The sequence below is a fragment of the Diaphorina citri genome, unplaced genomic scaffold (assembly GCF_000475195.1).
Source record: "Diaphorina citri unplaced genomic scaffold, Diaci psyllid genome assembly version 1.1 scaffold1212, whole genome shotgun sequence".
In the NCBI taxonomy this organism is placed as follows: domain Eukaryota; kingdom Metazoa; phylum Arthropoda; class Insecta; order Hemiptera; family Psyllidae; genus Diaphorina; species Diaphorina citri.
The window spans coordinates 48,057-67,596 of NW_007378641.1; the positions used below are offsets into that span (position 1 = coordinate 48,057).

Genomic DNA, 19,540 nt, shown 5'->3' on the forward strand with positions numbered 1-19,540 from the left:
GTGACCTAAATAGTTGCCATTTTTATCTTTGTACAAATACTCCTATGAAATAAATGACTTAAGCGTGACAATTACAGAAGATTCAAGAACAAATTCAACATAACTGCGCCTCAATTTAAATCTACATTGCTGAGATTCCCACATCAAAATTAGAATCTCATCAATTAATTTATTTATCTAGCTGTCATATTAATTGATTCGAACATTTCAAATTTATTGATCAAGACGCTGCGCTGGACCAATTATTTATTTATTAGGACTTACATAACATCTCTAGACAAGCTATCGATCTAGAATTCTAGAACGTTTTACTTTGTTTCGAAATTAATAAGCATTGGATGGGGCTCTCCCTGCTAGGAATTTGTATTCAAAAATCATCATGGCGCTGTTTTCTATACCTATCCTCCATAACATTGTAAAATAAATAAGAACGCCAAAATTCCAAACAAAAAATCCGTCAAATACTATATTTCTAATAAATTAATAAGCATTGGATGGGGCTCTCCCTGCTAGGAATTTGTGTTCAAAAATCATCATGGCGCTCTTTTCTATACCTATCCTCCATAACATTGTAAAATAAATAAGAACGCCAAAATTCCAAACAAAAAATCCGTCAAATACTATATTTCTAAACGAAAAAACAAAATAGGAACAAACATAAAATAAACAAAAAAGGGTGGTCACAAATAAATAAAAAATCTAGTAAACAAACAAAAACAAAATAAGTTAAAAAAAGTTATTTGAAAAAGATCACATAAAGTCTGACGAGCAATATAAAAATAAGTACAAACAGTATTCTACCTAAGTTAGATTGGACTAGATTCAACACACAAGTACCATAGTGACCAAACGATGGTTTAGGGAGATTCGAGTTCAACTGAGTGTTAGCACTCATATTATCAAAGTGTTTTCTATCATTAGGTTTTAGACTAGAAGTTTCATTAATATTGGTATGGAGTTCGGTTTGGTTTTTACTGAACTTGGTTTCAATTGAATTGATAGTTTCATCTTGAGCATTTTCAATCTGAGCACGGTTTTTGAAAGTTGCGTTTTCTTCTTCAGTTTTATATTTGCTATTGGTAACATTGACACCATCTTTAATTTTGGTATCAGCAACACCAACGCCATCTTTGTTTTTACTCTTGGCAACACTGCGCCGAGTTTCTGCAATCTGATTGGTTTTCACTGTTCTTCTTTTAAGCTCAGTTTCAATAAAGGGTACGTTATTGACAATACTTTTGTCATTGTCGTCTATAATATCGGGGATTTTCTCATCATAACTGTTTGGGTCTTTGTCATTTCCCAGATGGTTTTCTTTGGTTTCATATTCGAGATTTTCAACATATTCGTTGTTTAGTTTCTTTGGATGTGTTTCCACGGTTTTAGATTCCTTGTTTTTTGTATCACCAGATATTTCATAATCATTAGTTTTACAGCAGGTTTTGCTTGAGTCACAGCACAAGTCACTGTAGTTATTGGAGTTCTGTTCAGAGCCGCGTTTACACGCCATTCCTTGTTTTTTGTATCACCAGACATTTCATCATCATTAGTTTTACAGCAGGTTTTGCTTGAGTCACAGCACAAGTCACTGTAGTTATTGGAGTTCTGTTCAGAGCCGCGTTTACACGCCGGTTTCTTTGATTCCTTGTTTTTTGTATCACCAGACATTTCAGAATCATTAGTTTTACAGCAGGTTTTGCTTGAGTCACAGCACATGTCACTGTAGTTATTGGAGTTCTGTTCAGAGCCGCGTTTACACGCCAGATCGCCACTGGTTTTGTCATTGTTATTATTGTCATCCCAGTTGTTGTTGCAACATCCTCCACTGAGAAAACCTTGGATGAATTCACTATCGAGAGTTCCTCCATTCATTAGATTACTCTCTATGTTTTTGTTACACATGTCTTTACTAACCATATTGGTAATGGGGAGGTTCTTACTAACGCCTTTGTCAATATTTATGTCTTTGTCATTGATCTCTGTGATAATTTTATTGTTAGTTTCAAAGTTTTTACTTTTTAATCTAATATATAAAAATGAATATTTGTTTGTGTGTGTGTTTGTTTGTTCGAACTTTATGCCTAGCCAAACCGCTCATCCGATTGCTATGAAACTTTGTCAACTTATTGCTTGCACTCCCGTGAAGATTATAGGCTATTTTCCGGGTCGTTTTTTTTTTTAAGCTACGCCGGACAAGACCACTAAATGGATGAGTGACATGAACGGCCATGCCTTAAGGATTTACTAGCGGAAATCCGGAGCGAAGCGACGGATTTCGGCTGGTATTGTTCATTCCACGCCTTATGATTATGATATTACCTATGTACCTATAGAGGCGTGAATTGAAATGAGTGTGGTGAGTGACTGGATGGGTGACTAACTGGACACAAGTCACGTGCTGCAGAATGCAGTGTATTACCTATAGAGGCGTGAATTGAAATGAGTGTGGTGAGTGACTGGATGGGTGACTAACTGGACACAAGTCACGTGCTGAAGAATGCAAAAATTCACCCCGCCCCCATTAGTCCAAATTTTTTCAAACCCGTTCCCATTGGGTGAAATATTTTCCCTTTCATTCTGATTGGTGGAAATGTTCCCTGGTGTCTCGAGCAGTTCTCCAATGAGGCAATGTTTCCTAGTAGAATGCAGTCTGTACCTAATAGCCTCGTGAGACCAAGTTTATAAAATGATGAGTTGGTTGAAATCTGAACAATTAAAAGCGGGTTCGCAAGAAGCTTGAAATGGCCTTTTTGGTAGGTAAATTGAAAGATTTCCCCCTTAAAAACTTATGAGGATTTGGTTTGAATTCCAGTGATTGAGGTGGCAGGTGCGGGTGTATGAAGCCTGAAATAAATTTTGTACTACATACACAAGTCGTTGGATTCGATCTTGCATTTTTTTTTTTATATATTATTATTATTATTATTATTTATATTTTTAATTTCTGTACCTACCTACGGGAGGTTATAAGTATGTATGTAGTTATAGGTAACTTAGGTACTTATAGAGTTATAGGTATAGGTAATCAAAAATTCCTAATATCCTAAAATAAAAATAAAACCAATTCCAATTTGCATCTAAATTGCAACAACAAACAAACTATCCAAACATCCTTAAAAAAAAAAAAAAAAATCAGTTGATTTTCTAAGAATTAAAGTTACATGCACATGACGTTGTAGTTAGCTACCTACCTATGTTCATTGTATGTACAGTGCATAATATGTAATTATTATTATTTTTATATTTTTCTCTTGACGCATTTCTGGTTCCCCGTGGTATGTATTCAGCAGATTTCTGTAGATTTTCCTTTCTATCACCCTCTCTCTATGTATAGCCCCATCTCTCAGAACAAGGAATTACAAACGTGTACTTTTCTTCACGACCAGGAAGTCGTGTGAGGTTCCTACCAGAGTTTTCTTCTTTAACAAACACTACAAAGAGGCCGTATAAGCCTCGAGGTAATGTCCTTGCATGTTGATACATAAATAGACTTTGTATACGTGGAGGAAAATCCTTCACATTGACCCAGGATCGATTTAAGAATATCTATTTCAATCTTAAACTAATTAAGTGTGCCCTGTGATATTTTTATGGCAGAAGAGGCATTTTTAAATGGCGAAAACAGTCCCGAAATGGACCTTTTTTGATAGACCTCTTCATTTGTGGCGAGGCAGAGTTTTTGCGGATATGAGCAGCATTAATAAGAGTCTCCTTTACTATTACACTGGTAATACCGTAACTGGTCCCTACTAATTTTAAAGTTAGGTAAGGTACTCAATTATCCTCTCGAGGCTGAGTACACCCCGTATTCCATGCGCAGAACCAAAAAAAAAAAACGAAAAATTCTGCCTGGAATCGAACCCTGAACCTCTGGTGTGCACGCCTAATTTGATACCCTGTCGGCCACGGAGGTTGTCTGACAATACATTTGAATAATAATGTTAAAATAATGAAATTAATAATATTCCTTGAGTTTGTAATGTTGGCGTCTCCACTATTAATGGTGGATGTGCTCAAAAAACCATGCAAAAAATTCAATATATCTTATCGTAGATTTTAAAGTTACAATTTAATGTGTACCCCCCTTGGGTTTTGGGGTACAGAAAGTGACCCATAGAAACATTTGGAATCAGTACAATATTTTTGTGTTGATAGTGGGTATCGATCGCGGGATCTCCTGTACGGAAAGCAAACGTGTTACCACTGGACTAAAAATAGAAGCACACTACTATCACGTCACGTGAACTATTGGGGAGTCAGAAAGATGTAGTTCAAAGTTTTCCCATAATATTGTAGGTAATTTCGTTCATGATAGTCACAGTGCCCTCACGTCACTTGATAGTGTGTTTCTACCGTAACTCTAATTTCCTCATGATGATTGGCAGGGTTCCCGGCCTAACCATAGCGACTGACATTATCTGTGGGGGGTATCGATCGCGGGATCTCCTGCACGGAAAGCAAACGTGTTACCACTGGACTAAAAATAGAAACACACTACTATCACGTCACGTGAACTCATGGGGGAGTCAGAAAGATGTAGTTCAAAGTTTTCCCATAATATTGTAGGTAATTTCGTTCATGATAGCCACAGTGCCCTCACGTCACGTGATAGTGTGTTTCTACCGTAACTCTAATTTCCTCATGATGATTGGCAGGGTTCCCGGCCTAACCATAGCGACTGACATTATCTGTGGTGGGTATCGATCGCGGGATCTCCTGCACGGAAAGCAAACGTGTTACCACTGGACTAAAAGTAGAAGCACACTACTATCACGTCACGTGAACTCATGGGGAGTCAGAAAGATGTAGTTCAAAGTTTTCCCATAATATTGTAGGTAATTTCGTTCATGATAGTCACAGTGCCCTCACATCACGTGATAGTGTGTTTCTAGGTTTCTACCGTAACTCTAATTTCCTCATGATGATTGGCAGGGTTCCCGGCCTAACCATAGCGACTGATATTATCTGTGGATTTCCCACCGAGACTGAGGCTGATTTCAATCTGACCATGTCTCTATGTGAAGAGTTCAGGTTTCCCTCTCTGTTCATCAATCAGTTCTTTCCTCGACCCGGGACACCGGCCGCTAAACTACCGCTCATACCTGCTCAGGAGGTAAAGTAAATTAGAATTAATATTAAGGAGCGTATACACTACTTTCAATGTCACAAAAAAGGCCAAATGTTAGATTTGGTACGCTTTTGTACCAATCACGTCTAAAAACAAGGATTTTAATGCTTTTAAGTTCAGGAAAACGATCCTGGTAATATCTCTGCAGTCTAAAGGGGACTACACCTTAGTACCTTAGTTGATAGTCCTGGTAATATCTCTGTAGTCTAAAGGGGACTATACACCTTAGTTCTTAGTTGATAGCCCTGGGTAATAAAAGCCAACACTTACTCGTACCTACTGGGTAGGAAGTGGAAGTTAGTTAGCTACATAAGATAAACTATAGGTCTTAGGGTGGGTTAGTCATACCCACTCTCATCATAGCATGATCTGGTAGCACCGCTATCAATGCCCATAGTAGTTCAGGTAGGGATGAGCCAATGTCTCAGTTATAACGCAGGGTTGTCCAACCTTAGGGCACCCGAGGGCCGCAAGAGACCAAGGTAGAGAGTTGGCGGGCCGCAAAAACTCAACGTGCGGGGGGGGGGGATAGCCTGGTGTAATGTAATTATAAAATATAATTTCATTTTATTATGAAAACTTACCACATGATGACATTAGTGCGATTTCTGTGGACACTGCAGCTGACACAAGTGCGTGAATATCGACATTCACGTCTTCGGTACACAAATACATAAATTAGAAAATTTTCATTCATTACCTAATTGTCCTAATTATTTTATTTAGTATATTTACTGTTATTTCTCATTTTCGCTCATTTTTTTTAGGCGGGCCTTCGCGGGCCGCAAAAATGAGCTCGCGGGCCGCAAAAATGAGCTCGCGGGCCGCGGGTTGGACAAGCCTGTTATAACGTATGCTCACTTGGAAATCAACATAACAAGCGTGTTTTCTCCAATTAAATGAGCGTGTGTTTTTTTTCCCCCAAGAGGTTTGATAGAGTGAACTGTAACTGCTACGGTCTTATCGTCCCGAAATTGAAGAGAGAACGAAGATAACAAGTAGGATAGGAGAAAGCCAGCCAGGAACTAAGCTTATCCTGTTTAGGATAAAGGTCGCCCCGGCCGGAAATTGAACCCTCAACCTAGCGCTTACAAGACAGATCTCCTTCAAGCTAACTATGTACTCCTATGTACTTATGGGCTAAATATTCATGTAGAATTAATTTCATAGATGAGTAGGTAGATTCGTAGATTCGTAGTAGCTTAACCCATCCTTTAGGGCTGTTCGCCCCTACACCTAAGCCTCGGAGTGGGCTTTTTGTGTTACCTATCTAGGTAGTCTTTACAGTTTTAACCCGTTCGACCCCATGGCGGTCCTGTGCGGCCTTCTTCATTTCTCTAAATCAATATACCTACATAGTATAGGTTGAGCTTCTAATAGAGATTAGAGACACATCACATTTAAATATTTATAAACAATGGCAAATACAATAGTGAAGGAGAACCAGCACAACACTTCTTCTGAGTAAAAAAAAAACTCGACAGCCTAGTGCCTAGTGGTCAAAGACGGGTCTGAGTTCGATTCCCGACGGAGTTGAAGTTATTTGGTTCTACTAATGCCGGCCTCTTACTCTCTGACCTAGGTCCAAAGCTTTTTCCTCCACACACGTTTCGCCTCTCTGATAGACTTGGGTCTGAAAAGCATCGGAGCTAGATCTGTCAGACGGTTTGATTGGCCGGCATTGCTTGGACGTAGAGGAGCACCCAGTCTAGTGAGGAGCTGTACTTTTTAAAATTGAAATCCTAGGGAAAAGGCGAGAAATAAAAGCCCGATATGACGTTAGCCAATCAGAAGAGAATGGTCTTAGAGTAACACAAAGGGCTATAGAAAGAAGATGGGCTAAATATTCATGTAGAATTAATTTCATAGATGAGTAAGTACATAGGTACTCATAAGGACGAGAACAACTGCCTTTACCTACTTAGGTACTTGAGTAACTTGAGTGATCTGAAATTTTTAGTGGATGTGCCATAAGTACAGCACACTAATTTTAGATTTTTTGTCAAATTGATAAACATTATATAAACATATTGAATTGAATAGATACCGGAGATCCCGGGTTCGATTCCCAGTGTTAGAGTCGAAATTTTCTCAAGATATCAAGTCTATGTACCTGTTCAACTGTAATTTGTAATTCGAAAGAATTGCCAAAAGAATTAAACCGACCTAATGTTCTTTACCCTAACAATTTGATGTGTGGACAAAAAAAGGTGATAATCTGAATTGAAGATTGAAGCTATCATAATAGAAGACTTCAGGAAAATAGATCATGAAAACCGTCAGGTGAAGATCGCACATATTTACCTGCGCTCTCAGCAGAAAGAAGAATAATTGTCATTTGTCAACGTAAGCAAGAAAGGCCACATTAGAAATGAAGAAATAAGAAACAGGAGTGGAATCAAAGATGTTGTAGAAAGGATATATGAGAGTAAAAAGAGATGGGCAGGGCATGTTGTGAGACTTAAAGACGATTGTTGGACATATCGTTTAACCAATTGGTGTCCAAGACAATTTAAAAGATCAGTCGGAAGATCAGCAATGAGGTGGGAGGACCAGGACCCCCTTGTGAAAGTCGCTGGAAGAACCTGGAAAAGAGATGACCAAGATAGAGAGTTGTGGAACCTTTGCGACCTGCATCGATGGAGACGCAGACACCAGACTCTGCTGCAGCCGATGATATCACGGGTCTATCTCACATAAGGGAATAAAAGATACATTTGTCCGCGACATAGAGCATAGGGCTACACGTGCCTGCCAATAGCTTACCTAAGCAATATGAACTTCTATAATATCAGCGGGAAATATATAGGTAGCCCTGACATCAGCATAAAACGGGCATTGCATAATAAGCAAGGAAGTTCAAATGCCATATTGCCATGGCGCCATACTATTTTGCCATATTTTAGCAAATTTTGGAAAAATGCCATAAAAAGCCTAAAAAGGCTTATTTTGCTATGAAAAATGCCATAAAAGCCTAAAAAGACTTACTTTTTTGCTTATTTTGCCACATATATTTTAAGCATTTTTGGGTAAAATATAAAACTTTAAGAACAAAGAAAAAAAAAGTACTAAAAAAGAACCGTACTTAGTGGTTATGCATTTGGGAAAACATTTAGCATGAAAGGTCGATTCCTATGGTGCTGGTGCCCCTCTAAATCATCGATCCAAGGATCAAATTTGCGAATATATTTCTTCTTCTTCTTCTTCTTCTTCTTCTTCTTCTTCTTCTTTTTGTTTCTTCTTCTTCTTCTTCTTCTTCTTCTTCTTCTTCTTCTTCTTCTTCTTCTTCTTCTTCTTCTTCTTCTTCTCCTTTTTCAATGTACGAGAAGAGATAGGTAGGTAGGTACCACTACTTGAGTACTTTACTCTTTCTGCAGGGTCATTGACCTCTCTAGCAACATACCTAGGTATGTACCTTACTAGTTACTAGGTATCTCTATCTCGCATACCTACTTTAGTACCTATCTTGCTGTGACCCATCGAACGGAATGAGTTAACAAGTTTTATATCGACGATTTTGAAGTCTGTTTGTTTGATTAAATTATTAATTATACAAAGATATCTTCTCTGATTAGGAATTTGGCACAAGATTGTGTTGAACACTGATAAGTGATTACGATTTCTCTTCAGTTCTCAGTCGAGTTGTGTTTCCCCCTCATAACAACCATCTCGTAACGACTTGAATATGATAATTAGTTTTAATCAATGATATAAAGGCAGGACAGACCTTAGAATAGACTAGGGGGGTACACATTAAATTGTAACTTTAAAATCTACGATAAGATATCTTGAATTTTTTGCATGGTTTTTTGAACACATCCACCATTAATAGTGGAGACGCCAAAATTCCAAACTCAAGGAATATTATTAATTTCATTATTTTAACATTATTATTCAAATGTATTGTCAGACAACCTCCGTGGCCGACAGGGTATCAAATTAGGCGTGCACACCAGAGGTTCAGGGTTCGATTCCAGGCAGAATTTTTCGTTTTTTTTTTTTGGTTCTGCGCATGGAATACGGGGTGTACTCAGCCTCGAGAGGATAATTGAGTACCTTACCTAACTTTAAAATTAGTAGGGACCAGTTATTTCGGGACGATATGACCTTAGCAGTTACAGTTCCCTCTGTTAAACCACTTTACAAAAAACGAAAATTCTGTTTCAATAAAAATTGACCATCTTCTTTACCAATATGGTGGCAATGAGATTTTTCATGCCATCTCAGAGGCAAAACTTTCACTGGTAAGGTTATAATCTTTACAAAAAACGAAAATTCTGTTTAAATGAAAATTGACCATCTTCTTTACCAATATGGTGGCAATGAGATTTTTCATGCCATCTCAGAGGCAAAACTTTCACTGGTAAGGTTATAATATTTCAGGCTTTTGAGTCTCGTTTAGAACTGGGATTTTGACTAACTACTTAGTTATCCTCACGCGGCTGAGTGCACCTCTAAACAGTCACTTGTTGTCCCGAATAATCCATAATTATCCAAATATCAACCACGCACTACGTTGCTGAACTTCAGTGATCCGTTGCAAACGGTGAATTCAACCTCGATACCTACCTATCTCGTGAAAACCTCGTTTTTTTCTGCCTCTGGGCTTCGAACCCAGGACCTTCTGTACGTTTGTGTTCTCCTGAACCATGCTCGTAATATTTTATTATGTACGGTAGGTACATTAGATATGAACAGGTGATTCAGAGTTCATTGACCCCGGGACTTGTGTTAAGATATTGTAGTACAATACTGTGTTAATGATATTGCAGTACCTACTAGTGGTTCAGTCAACTGAAGAACTCAGAAAACTAGCCCTCAGGGGGTCCTATGAGTCTTGATCGATATCAAAGTCAAATGGACAAAGGTCCTCAAAGAATGGATGAAACTTAGTTTACTTAGTATTAGTACGTATACGTATGAAATTTAGTATGAAAAAGTCTGATAGGACCGATTGGTACAAATATCATTGATACAAAAGCGTACCAAATCTAACATTTGGCCTTTTTTGTGACATTGAAAGTAGTATATACGCTCCTTAATATTAATTCTAATTTACTTTACCTCCTGAGCAGGTATGAGCGGTAGTTTAGCGGCCGGTGTCCCGGGTCGAGGAAAGAACTGATTGATGAACAGAGAGGGAAACCTGATAGGGACCAGTTAGGGTATTACCAGTGTAATAGTAAAGGAGACTCTTATCAATGCTGCTCATATCCGCAAAAACTCCGTCTCGCCACAAATGAAGAGGTCTATCAAAAAAGGTCCATTTCGGGACTGTTTTCGCCATTTAAAAATGACTCTTCTGTCATAGAAATATCACAGGGCACACTTAATTAGTTCAAGATTGAAATAGATATTCTTAAATCGATCCTGGGTCAATGTGAAGGATTTTCCTCCACGTATACAAAGTCTATAATTGAAAAGGCTATCTCTCATGATCATGACCTTATGAGAGTAATTAACACCTAGAAAATTATACTGGATTTTTAATACATAGGCAAGAAACTAGAGACCTATAGTTTATCTTATGTAGCTAACTAACTTCCTACCCAGTAGGTACGAGTAAGTGTTGGCTTTTATTACCAGGGCTATCAACTAAGGTACTAAGGTGTAGTCCCCTTTAGACTACAGAGATATTACCAGGGCTATCAACTAAGGTACTAAGGGGCTTATACGGCCTCTTTGTAGTGTTTGTTAAAGAAGAAAAATCTGGTAGGAACCTCACACGACTTCCTGGTTGTGAAGAAAAGTACACGTTTCGTTTGTAATTCCTTGTTCTGAGAGATGGGGCTATACATAGGGAGAGGGTGATAGAAAGGAAAATCTACAGAAATCTGCTGATTACAGACCACGGCAAACAGAATTACCTAGGTACCGCGAGATTTCCTAGTACCAACCTAGAGGTCCCTATGGATATTGGGAAAAATATTTAGAGGTACGCTCGCGCTGTGTACCGCCAGATAATTAATCTGAAGTTGTCTAATGAAAACCCTATTAAACCAATTTCCAGGGAAAAACACTGAGAATTACCACGTGGGTCACTCACGATAAGTAACAACGAGTATGGTACGTGTAGACGGGTGACAAGGGAGGACAATGAACGCTTGTTCTCTCTCGTATATGCATATTAACCCAATGGTCTAGTTAATAATATTATGTATAAGTGTGAATTATTATCATTATCACCTACTGAGATTGATAAGGTAACATAACAAATGTGCTATAGGCTATACTCTATTGTTCTCGAAGCAAGATCTAGATTGTTAAATAAATACCTAGTATCTCCCTATCCCTAACCTTCTATTGAATTATTATTATTTCACAACTCTAGAAAAAAGCGAGCTCTATTTTTAATAATATGTAAGTACGTAGGGTATCGTATACAATATTCATGGACATCATGGTAGCTATGTAGTTGGTTTTTGAAAGCTTTAAATGGGAATGAAATTGAACCTGGTATTGAACCCACACCCTCCCGTTCACCAGGCGACCAGTTAACCACCTTGTTACCGTGGTAGGTAAACAAAACTACCTCGGTTCACGTTACATAATGAATCATAATCTGACGTAAGGACTCATTCTTTGTTCCTAGAATAATTCTGTGTTCAGAACCAACCTCAATGTTGTAGTGGTTAGCACGGTGCACTTTGGATCTGGAGGTTGGTGGTTCGAGTCCAAGGCAATCTCTGGCGTTTGCAAATCATGTTTGATATATACACATCTCTCGCTTATTCACACAGCTACGTACACGAATTAATGTAAAATCTTCTGTATATCTCAATGGAAATTGAACTCTAAACTGCTGTGAAGCTGTTTTCTTTCAAATTGAAATTTTAGTCCCAAGGACTTGAACTTTTGGCCAGGGCTTACAGAGAGAAACAATCAGTGAAATTTATAGAACGATGAATGCAGGAGTTAACAAGGAATCGCTTAAGTTCAGCGATGTAATGTCTGATTTGTATCTGGACGGGTGAACGTCTGAGATAACACATTCTGCCGGTTATTTCCAAATGTAGTTACCTACGAGTAAGTACTCAGGTCAGCCTCGTGAGGAGAACTAAGGGGCTCATTACAATTCCAGGGGAAAAGGCGAAACACTGCAGTCTAATACGAATATGTATAACATAATACAGTCTATTGTTAGAAGTCTGTTAAAGCTCACACGAGCTCACGTGTAGTATGTTTCTACCTTTAGACTTAGACCGTCTGACAGGCTTGGGTCTCAAGCTTTTTCCACCACACAGATCCAGGTCAGACAGTTCGAGTGTGAGTTACTGGCATTACTTGGAATTTATTTATTTGCATCAAGTATACATCATAATATTGGAAGATACATGAAAGAATGAGTATAATGGAAAATTTTGCCGTTTCTGAGTCCATTTATGTTATTAAACTTAGTTTTTTTTTTTTTTTTTTTTTTTTTAAAAAAAAACTCTTTTTTTTAATATTTAAAGAAAAATTTTTTTTCCCCCAGTTCCAAAAAAAATTACTTTAATATGTACAGAAAAATTTCTTTTCCCTCAGTTCCAAAAGACAAAAACAAATGTCGAAAAAAAAGAGAGGGAAAAAAATATTAATAAACAGAGTTACTGAGTTACTTAAAAAACATATTATTCCCTCTCACCTCTAGATGTTCCAGTATATAGGGTGGGTTAGTCATACCCACTCTCATCATAGCATGATCTGGTAGCACCGCTATCAATGCCCATAGTAGTTCAGGTAGGGATGAGCCAATGTCTCTGCCATAAGTACCGGTATCCTCACTAGTAAGCCATAGCTCTATGACACCCTCCGAGAAACATTGTCTGGCTCGAGCTACAATCTCCTCTGAAACCAAAACCACAAAGAAAACAATAATCTAATATATAAAAAACAATGTGTGTGTGTGTTCGAACTTTATGTCTGGCGAAACCGCCCATCCGATTGCTATGAAACTTTGTCAACTTATTGCTTGCACTCCCGTAAAGGTTATAGGCTATTTTCCGGTTCGTTTTTGTTAAGCTATGAATGTGTGTGTGTGTTTGTTCGAACTTTATGCCTGGCCAAACCGCTCATCCCATTGCTATGAAACTTTGTCAACTTATTGCTTGCACTCCCGTAAAGGTTATAGGCTATCTTCCGGTTCGTTTTTGTTAAGCTACGCCGAGCAAGACCACTAAATGGATGAGTGACATGAACGGCCATGCCTTAAGGACTTACTATCAGAAATCCGGAGCGAAACGACGGATTTTGGCTAGTATCTAAAAAAAAAAGCTTCATTCGATCAAAATCTTTGATAAACATTTGGAACCTTAAGTCAGATAACAAACAAGAAGCCAATAAGCCAGCCTAGTTAGCTTGGAAGGTAGCGCGCCTAATTTGTAAATGATAGGTCGCGGGGTAGAGACCTGCGCGGGGAATACTTTATCCTAAACAGATAAGGTTCGTTCTCGGAACGACTGGCTTTCTCCTATACTGTCCTCCTTCTCTATTCCATTTCGGGACGATAAGAGCTCCGTTGTTGAAATTCTCTCAAATCTTTGATAAACATTTGGAACCTTAAATCAGATAACAAACAAGAAGCCAATAAGCCAGCCTAGTTAGCTTGGAAGGTAGCGCGCCTAATTTGTAAACGATAGGTCGTGGGGTAGAGACCTGCGCGGGGCATACTTTATCCTAAACAGATAAGGGTTCTCGGAACGACTGGCTTTCTCCTATACTGTCCTCCTTCTCTATTCCATTTCGGGACGATAAGAGCTCCGTTGTTGAAATTCTCTCCACAAAAAAAAAACTTATAATAATATCTATTTACCGGGTGGATAAGAGCCCAGGTGTCCGCGCGCGTGTTTAGTCTTACAGTAAGTACATTGATTGAGGCACCCGGTATTGATGGGGATAATTTCAATGAGTGGATTCTTGCGTACTTTGGGTAGTTGTAGTGAGGCTCCTCCTAATTTCTTGCCTGACTTCTTCTTCTGTCCCATCAGTCTGACAGAGTGACCTGAAACATATCAACTATTGTGTCAATCAACTAGTGGCTCAATAACTACATAGGATTTGGAAAAAGAGAGCAACCTCCGTGGCCGAATGCGTATCATACTGAGCTTGCACGGCGGAGTTCCCGGGTACGATTCCCGGCCGGATCAAAGTTTTTTGAGGCACTATGCTTGGAGTTTGGGGCGCCCTCAACCTCGTGAGGACAATTTATTAGCTCTTGGAGGGTTTCAGCAGTCATTATATATAAGTTCTGTGGGTCAACTTGATAAGGAGAACCAAAAAGGCATATATATTTTGCAGAATTACTTTTTATGTCTTTTACATCCATCTCTTTATTGATCCCATTGTTAATATCTAAGTTTTTACTTTTAACATTCTGTCTATTCATTTTTTTACTGAGAATGTTGATACTATCGGTCTCTTTATTAAACATATTGTTAATATCGTTTCCGCTTTTGTCAAAGTCAATTGGATTGTTTTGCATGTTCAATGGATTGTCACTGTGTTCATTGACCGATTTGTCTACTCATTTCTTTACTGAGAATGTTGATACTATCGGTCTCTTTATTAAACATATTGTTAATATCGTTTCTGCTTTTGTCAAAGTCAGTGGGATTGTTTTGCATGTGCAATGGATTGTCACTGTGTTCATTGACCGATCCAAAATATGCTCCAATGTGACCATTATTTGGTGGGTCTATCTTATTCCTTTCGACATTTTTGCATCCTACGTAGCCATTTTGTTGAATTTGTTGGAGTTCTTGATAACTGTCTTGGAGTTCTTTCATTGTTATTTGATTGAGTAGATTGTCATTATTAATTGTTTTTCCATTGGTAATATAACCAACACTTCCACTATTGTTTAATCCTTCATTGTCACCATTTCCTTCATTTGCTGATTTCATCACACCATTGTTCCCATCTATTGCACTAGATCCATTAGTCTTTACATCATACAATGCATCATTATCATGCGAGTTATCCATCGTGTCTTTTTTACTCTTTCCACCTCTTATAATGAGATTGTCTTCAGCCTCCAATCCATTATCGTTAACGCTTTCATTGGCTGAAATCTTTTTCACCTTACCCTCATTGGTCGAAATATTTTTACCTTCACTGTTGTGAGTAAAATTCTTCACCCCGCCCCCATTAGTCCAAATTTTTTCAAACCCGTTCCCATTGGGTGAAATATTTTCCCCTTCATTCTGATTGGTGGAAATGTTCCCTGGTGTCTCGAGCAGTTCTCCAATGAGGCAATGTTTCCTAGTCTGCACTATAACTACACGTACCCATGTGCCCAGTATAGTGTCTAGCTTGGGTACTATTACCTGGATGTAGGATTTGGTATGCGCTATGTAGTTGATGCTATCATGTGCTTCATCTGAAACGAGTACACCCTGTATAGTGCCCAGGAGATGAGAGTAGGGAGAATAGGACTGGAACAAATCCGTCAGACGCTTTGTACGTTTCTTTACCTGGGGGAAATAAAAAACAAGAGTCTATTTGTGACCGCTCGAAGCGAAGTGAGGTTTAAAGTTCATCTAGATTCTAGATGAAATTCTCTTACCTAGGCCTAGGAAACTAGGCACAGAAAGGACTCACAAACACAAAGTCTAGGACCATTGAAGATCACCCTGGTCAAAGTCTCACAGTGACAAGAGTCTATTTGTGACCGCTCGAAGCGAGGTGAGGTTTAAAGTTCATCTAGATTCTAGATGAAATTCTCTTCCCTAGGCCTAGGAAACTAGGCACAGAAAGGACTCACAAACACAAAGTCTAGGACCATTGAAGATCACCCTGGTCAAAGTCTCACAGTGAATGAAAAGATCAGTGGTTGAGTGGAAAAGCTCTTTCGTTTTCCTGAACTTAAAAGCATTAAAATCCTTGTTTTTAGACGTGATTGGTACAGTCTAGGACCATTGAAGATCACCCTGGTCAAGGTCTCACAGTGAATGAAAAGATCAGTGGTTGATTGGAAAAGCTCTTTTGTTTTCCTGAACTTAAAAGCAACATAACCCACCATTAAAATCCTTGTTTTTAGTCGCGATTGGTACAAATATCATTGGTACAAAAGCGTACCAAATCTAACATTTGGCCTTTTTTGTGACATTGAAAGTAGTGTATACGCTCCTTAATATTAATTCTAATTTGATTGGTACAAAAGCGTACCAAATCTAACATTTGGCCTTTTTTGTGACATTGAAAGTAGTGTATACGCTCCTTAATATTAATTCTAATTTACTTTACCTCCATTTTTCACTCACCTCCTGAGCAGGTATGAGCGGTAGTTTAGCGGCCGGTGTCCCGGGTCGAGGAAAGAACTGATTGATGAACAGAGAGGGAAACCTGAACTCTTCACATAGAGACATGGTCAGATTGAAATCAGCCTCAGTCTCGGTGGGAAATCCACAGATAATGTCAGTCGCTATGGTTAGGCCGGGAACCCTGCCAATCATCATGAGGAAATTAGAGTTACGGTAGAAACACACTATCACACTATCACGGTGAATAAAATTTTAATAATCTAAATAATTTTATTATCAGCAGAAAGGTCAATTCAAATCACTCCTATTCATTTGGATGGACAATGATGACTGGACCAATGATATTAAAACACTTGCCACATGGAAGTGCCACCTACTATACTGAAGTCTTGGGAAATATTGGAAAATTGCTCAGGTATGAGACCTGAGACTGTCTCATTGTTAAAAGGCCTATTTGACTTTAGTTTTGTACTTACTGCCTGTGTGAAAATATGAGAAACGTTGGTGAATGATTATGATCCAGGATTAAGCCTTAAGCTCCTCCTTACTCAAAAGGAGCTGACATCCTCAGATTTTCGAGAACTTTTCTGAATCTTCATCTTCAATCTTCACATCTCAACTCAAGATTTTTTTTTTTATCACTTATCACTTTTCAAAAAGTAAACAAATCCGTTTTGCGTCAAGTTGGCCCGGCCAAAAAAAAATCCCTTGCAAAAAAATACCGCCTGTAAAATTTCCCATTCAGCTGTTTTCGTATCACACGAGGAAATATGGCCGCCTTTTCAGTGTCGTAGAACTCATACGGGAGGGGATAGGGTACTTTTTTTTTACACACAGTACCTAAATTAGGAATTCGCCACTGATCAAAATGAAGAATCGACCAATCACGAAGCAGAAAAATTGAAAAAAATCTAAAAAAAAAAATCCAAAATCAGAAATTTTCTTTAAACTTTTTAAAAAGAAATTTTTAAAACTACCTATTCTAATTTTGTGAATCAAATCTAGATCTTTCAAGTTTCAAAAGTGATAGAAAGTAAGAAAGCCTTTACTTTTTCGTTAGTTGACAGTTACCTACCTACCAGCAGAGTGAAGATCACCTCTCCAAAAATCTAAAGTTGTTCTACTGTTATCACTGGCTGTGAGTTGTATCTTGGCATTGTTCATGTTCATGGCCATACTACTACTGTGGGGTCTACTTCATCTGCGGGACTTACTACGCGACGGACATGCTGTAACACAGACCACACGAGTCTAATGACATAGAAGTTCTTTCTTTGTTACGTAATAAAAAACGCTTTTTCCAGGTTGGAAAAATTTAAACTTGAAATTCTTCATTCATTCAACTTATTAGTTTTACAGAGTACTGTAGGAAATTAACTTTACCTTTCTGATAGGAACTGTACCACATGTATGAATTCTGTCCTGGTATATTCTCTGCTAACACCTGGTCACTATACAAAATACTGTATATCTTACCTCTCTGATAGGAACTGTACCACATGTATGAATTCTGCCCTGGTATATTCTCGCCTCATATCTGCTAATACCTGGTCACTACCGGATTGTACTGGAATATGAAGGAAACTGTATACACGGGGGTGATTCAGGATTTTAGCCATTTCCTGTAAGGAGAAACAACATATTATTTTGAACTTGAACTTTTGGCCAGGGCTTACAGAGAGAAACAGAAACAACATATTATTTTGAACTTGAACTTTTGGTCAGGGCTTACAGAGAGAAACAATCAGTGAAATATATAGGACGATGAATGCACGAGTTAACAAGGAATCGTTTAAGTTCAGCGATGTAATGCCTGATTTGTATCTGGACGGGTGTACGTCTGAGATAACACATTCTGCTGGTTATTTCCAAATGTAGTTACCTACGAGTAAGTTCTCAGCCTCGTGAGGAGAACTAAGGGGCTCATTAAAATTCCAGGGGAAAAGGCGAAACACTGCAGTCCAATACAAATATGTATAACATAATACAGTCATAACATAATACAGTCGTAACATAATACATAATACAGTCATAACATAATACAGTCTATTGTTAGAAGTCTGTTAAAGCTCACACGAGCTCACGTGACGTGATAGTAGTATGTTTCTACCTTTAGACTTAGACCGTCTGACAGATTTGGGTCTCAAGCTTTTTCCACCACACAGATCCAGGTCTGTGAGACAGTTCGAGTGTGAGTTACAGGCATTACTTGGAATTTATTTATTTGCATCAAGTATACATCATAATATTGCAAGATACATGAGAGAATGAGTATAATTGAAAATTTTGCCGTTTCTGAGCCCATTTATGTTATTAAACTTAGTTTTTTTTTTCAACAAAATACTCTTTACTTTAATATGTACAGAAAAATTTCTTTTCCCTCAGTTCCAAAAGACAAAAACAAATGTCGAAAAAAAGAGAAAGGGAATTTTTTTTAATAAACAGAGTTACTGAGTTACTTAAAAAACATATTATTCCCTCTCACCTCTAGATGTTCCAGTATATAGGGTGGATTAGTCATACCCACTCTCATCATAGCATGATCTGGTAGCACCGCTATCAATGCCCATAGTAGTTCAGGTAGGGATGAGCCAATGTCTCTCCTTCTATATTCATTTGGAAGTTCTATATTCAAAATACTTACTCTTTATTTTAGATAAATATGTACAGAAAAATTTCTTTTCTCGCAGTTCCAAAAGACAAAAACAAATGTCGAAAAAAAAAGAGAAGGAAAAAATATTAATAAACAGAGTTACTGAGTTACTTAAAAAACATATTATTCCCTCTCACCTCTAGATGTTCCAGTATATAGGGTGGGTGTCTGCGGGACTTACTACGCGACGGACATGCTGTAACACAGACCACACGAGTCTAATGACCTAGAAGTTCTTTCTTTGTTACGTAATAAAAAACGCTTTTTCCAGGTTGGAAAATTTTAAACTTGAAATTCTTCATTCATTCAACTTATTAGTTTTACAGAGTACTGTAGGATATTAACTTTACCTTTCTGATAGGAACTGTACCACATGTATGAATTCTGCCCTGGTATATTCTCGCCTCATATCTGCTAGTACCTGGTCACTACCGGATTGTACTGGAATATGAAGGAAACTGTATACACGGGGGTGATTCAGGATTTTAGCCATTTCCTGTGGGCCAACTTGACGCAAAA

At 38.1% G+C, this 19,540-nt stretch overlaps 1 protein-coding gene across 1 annotated transcript; it reads right to left on the reverse strand.

Moving 5' to 3' along the window:
• Positions 1-678: 678 nt before the first annotated feature.
• On the reverse strand, positions 679-19,514 carry LOC103514733 (putative uncharacterized protein DDB_G0286901). The gene is made up of 8 exons (XM_026827614.1): positions 19,372-19,514; positions 18,854-18,971; positions 17,845-17,990; positions 16,369-16,549; positions 14,623-15,579; positions 14,411-14,480; positions 1,631-2,015; positions 679-1,355 (listed from the first exon to the last, which is right to left on the reverse strand). Exons 1-8 carry the CDS (start codon positions 19,512-19,514, stop codon positions 737-739), a joined length of 2,619 nt encoding a protein of 872 aa, XP_026683415.1. The 3' UTR covers positions 679-736.
• Between the last annotated feature and the right edge of the window lie 26 nt (positions 19,515-19,540).

Bases quoted from the DNA above. Each gene is read 5' to 3' on its own strand.
- LOC103514733 (XM_026827614.1), bottom strand. From the start codon at position 19,514: ATGGCTAAAATCCTGAATCACCCCCGTGTATACAGTTTCCTTCATATT. The intron at 17,991-18,853 runs GTGAGAGGGAAT...TTCTCCTTACAG, and splicing joins ATATACTGGAACATCTAGAG to GAAATGGCTAAAATCCTGAA. The intron at 16,550-17,844 runs GTAAGATATACA...GATGATTGGCAG, and splicing joins GTACAGTTCCTATCAGAGAG to GGTTCCCGGCCTAACCATAG.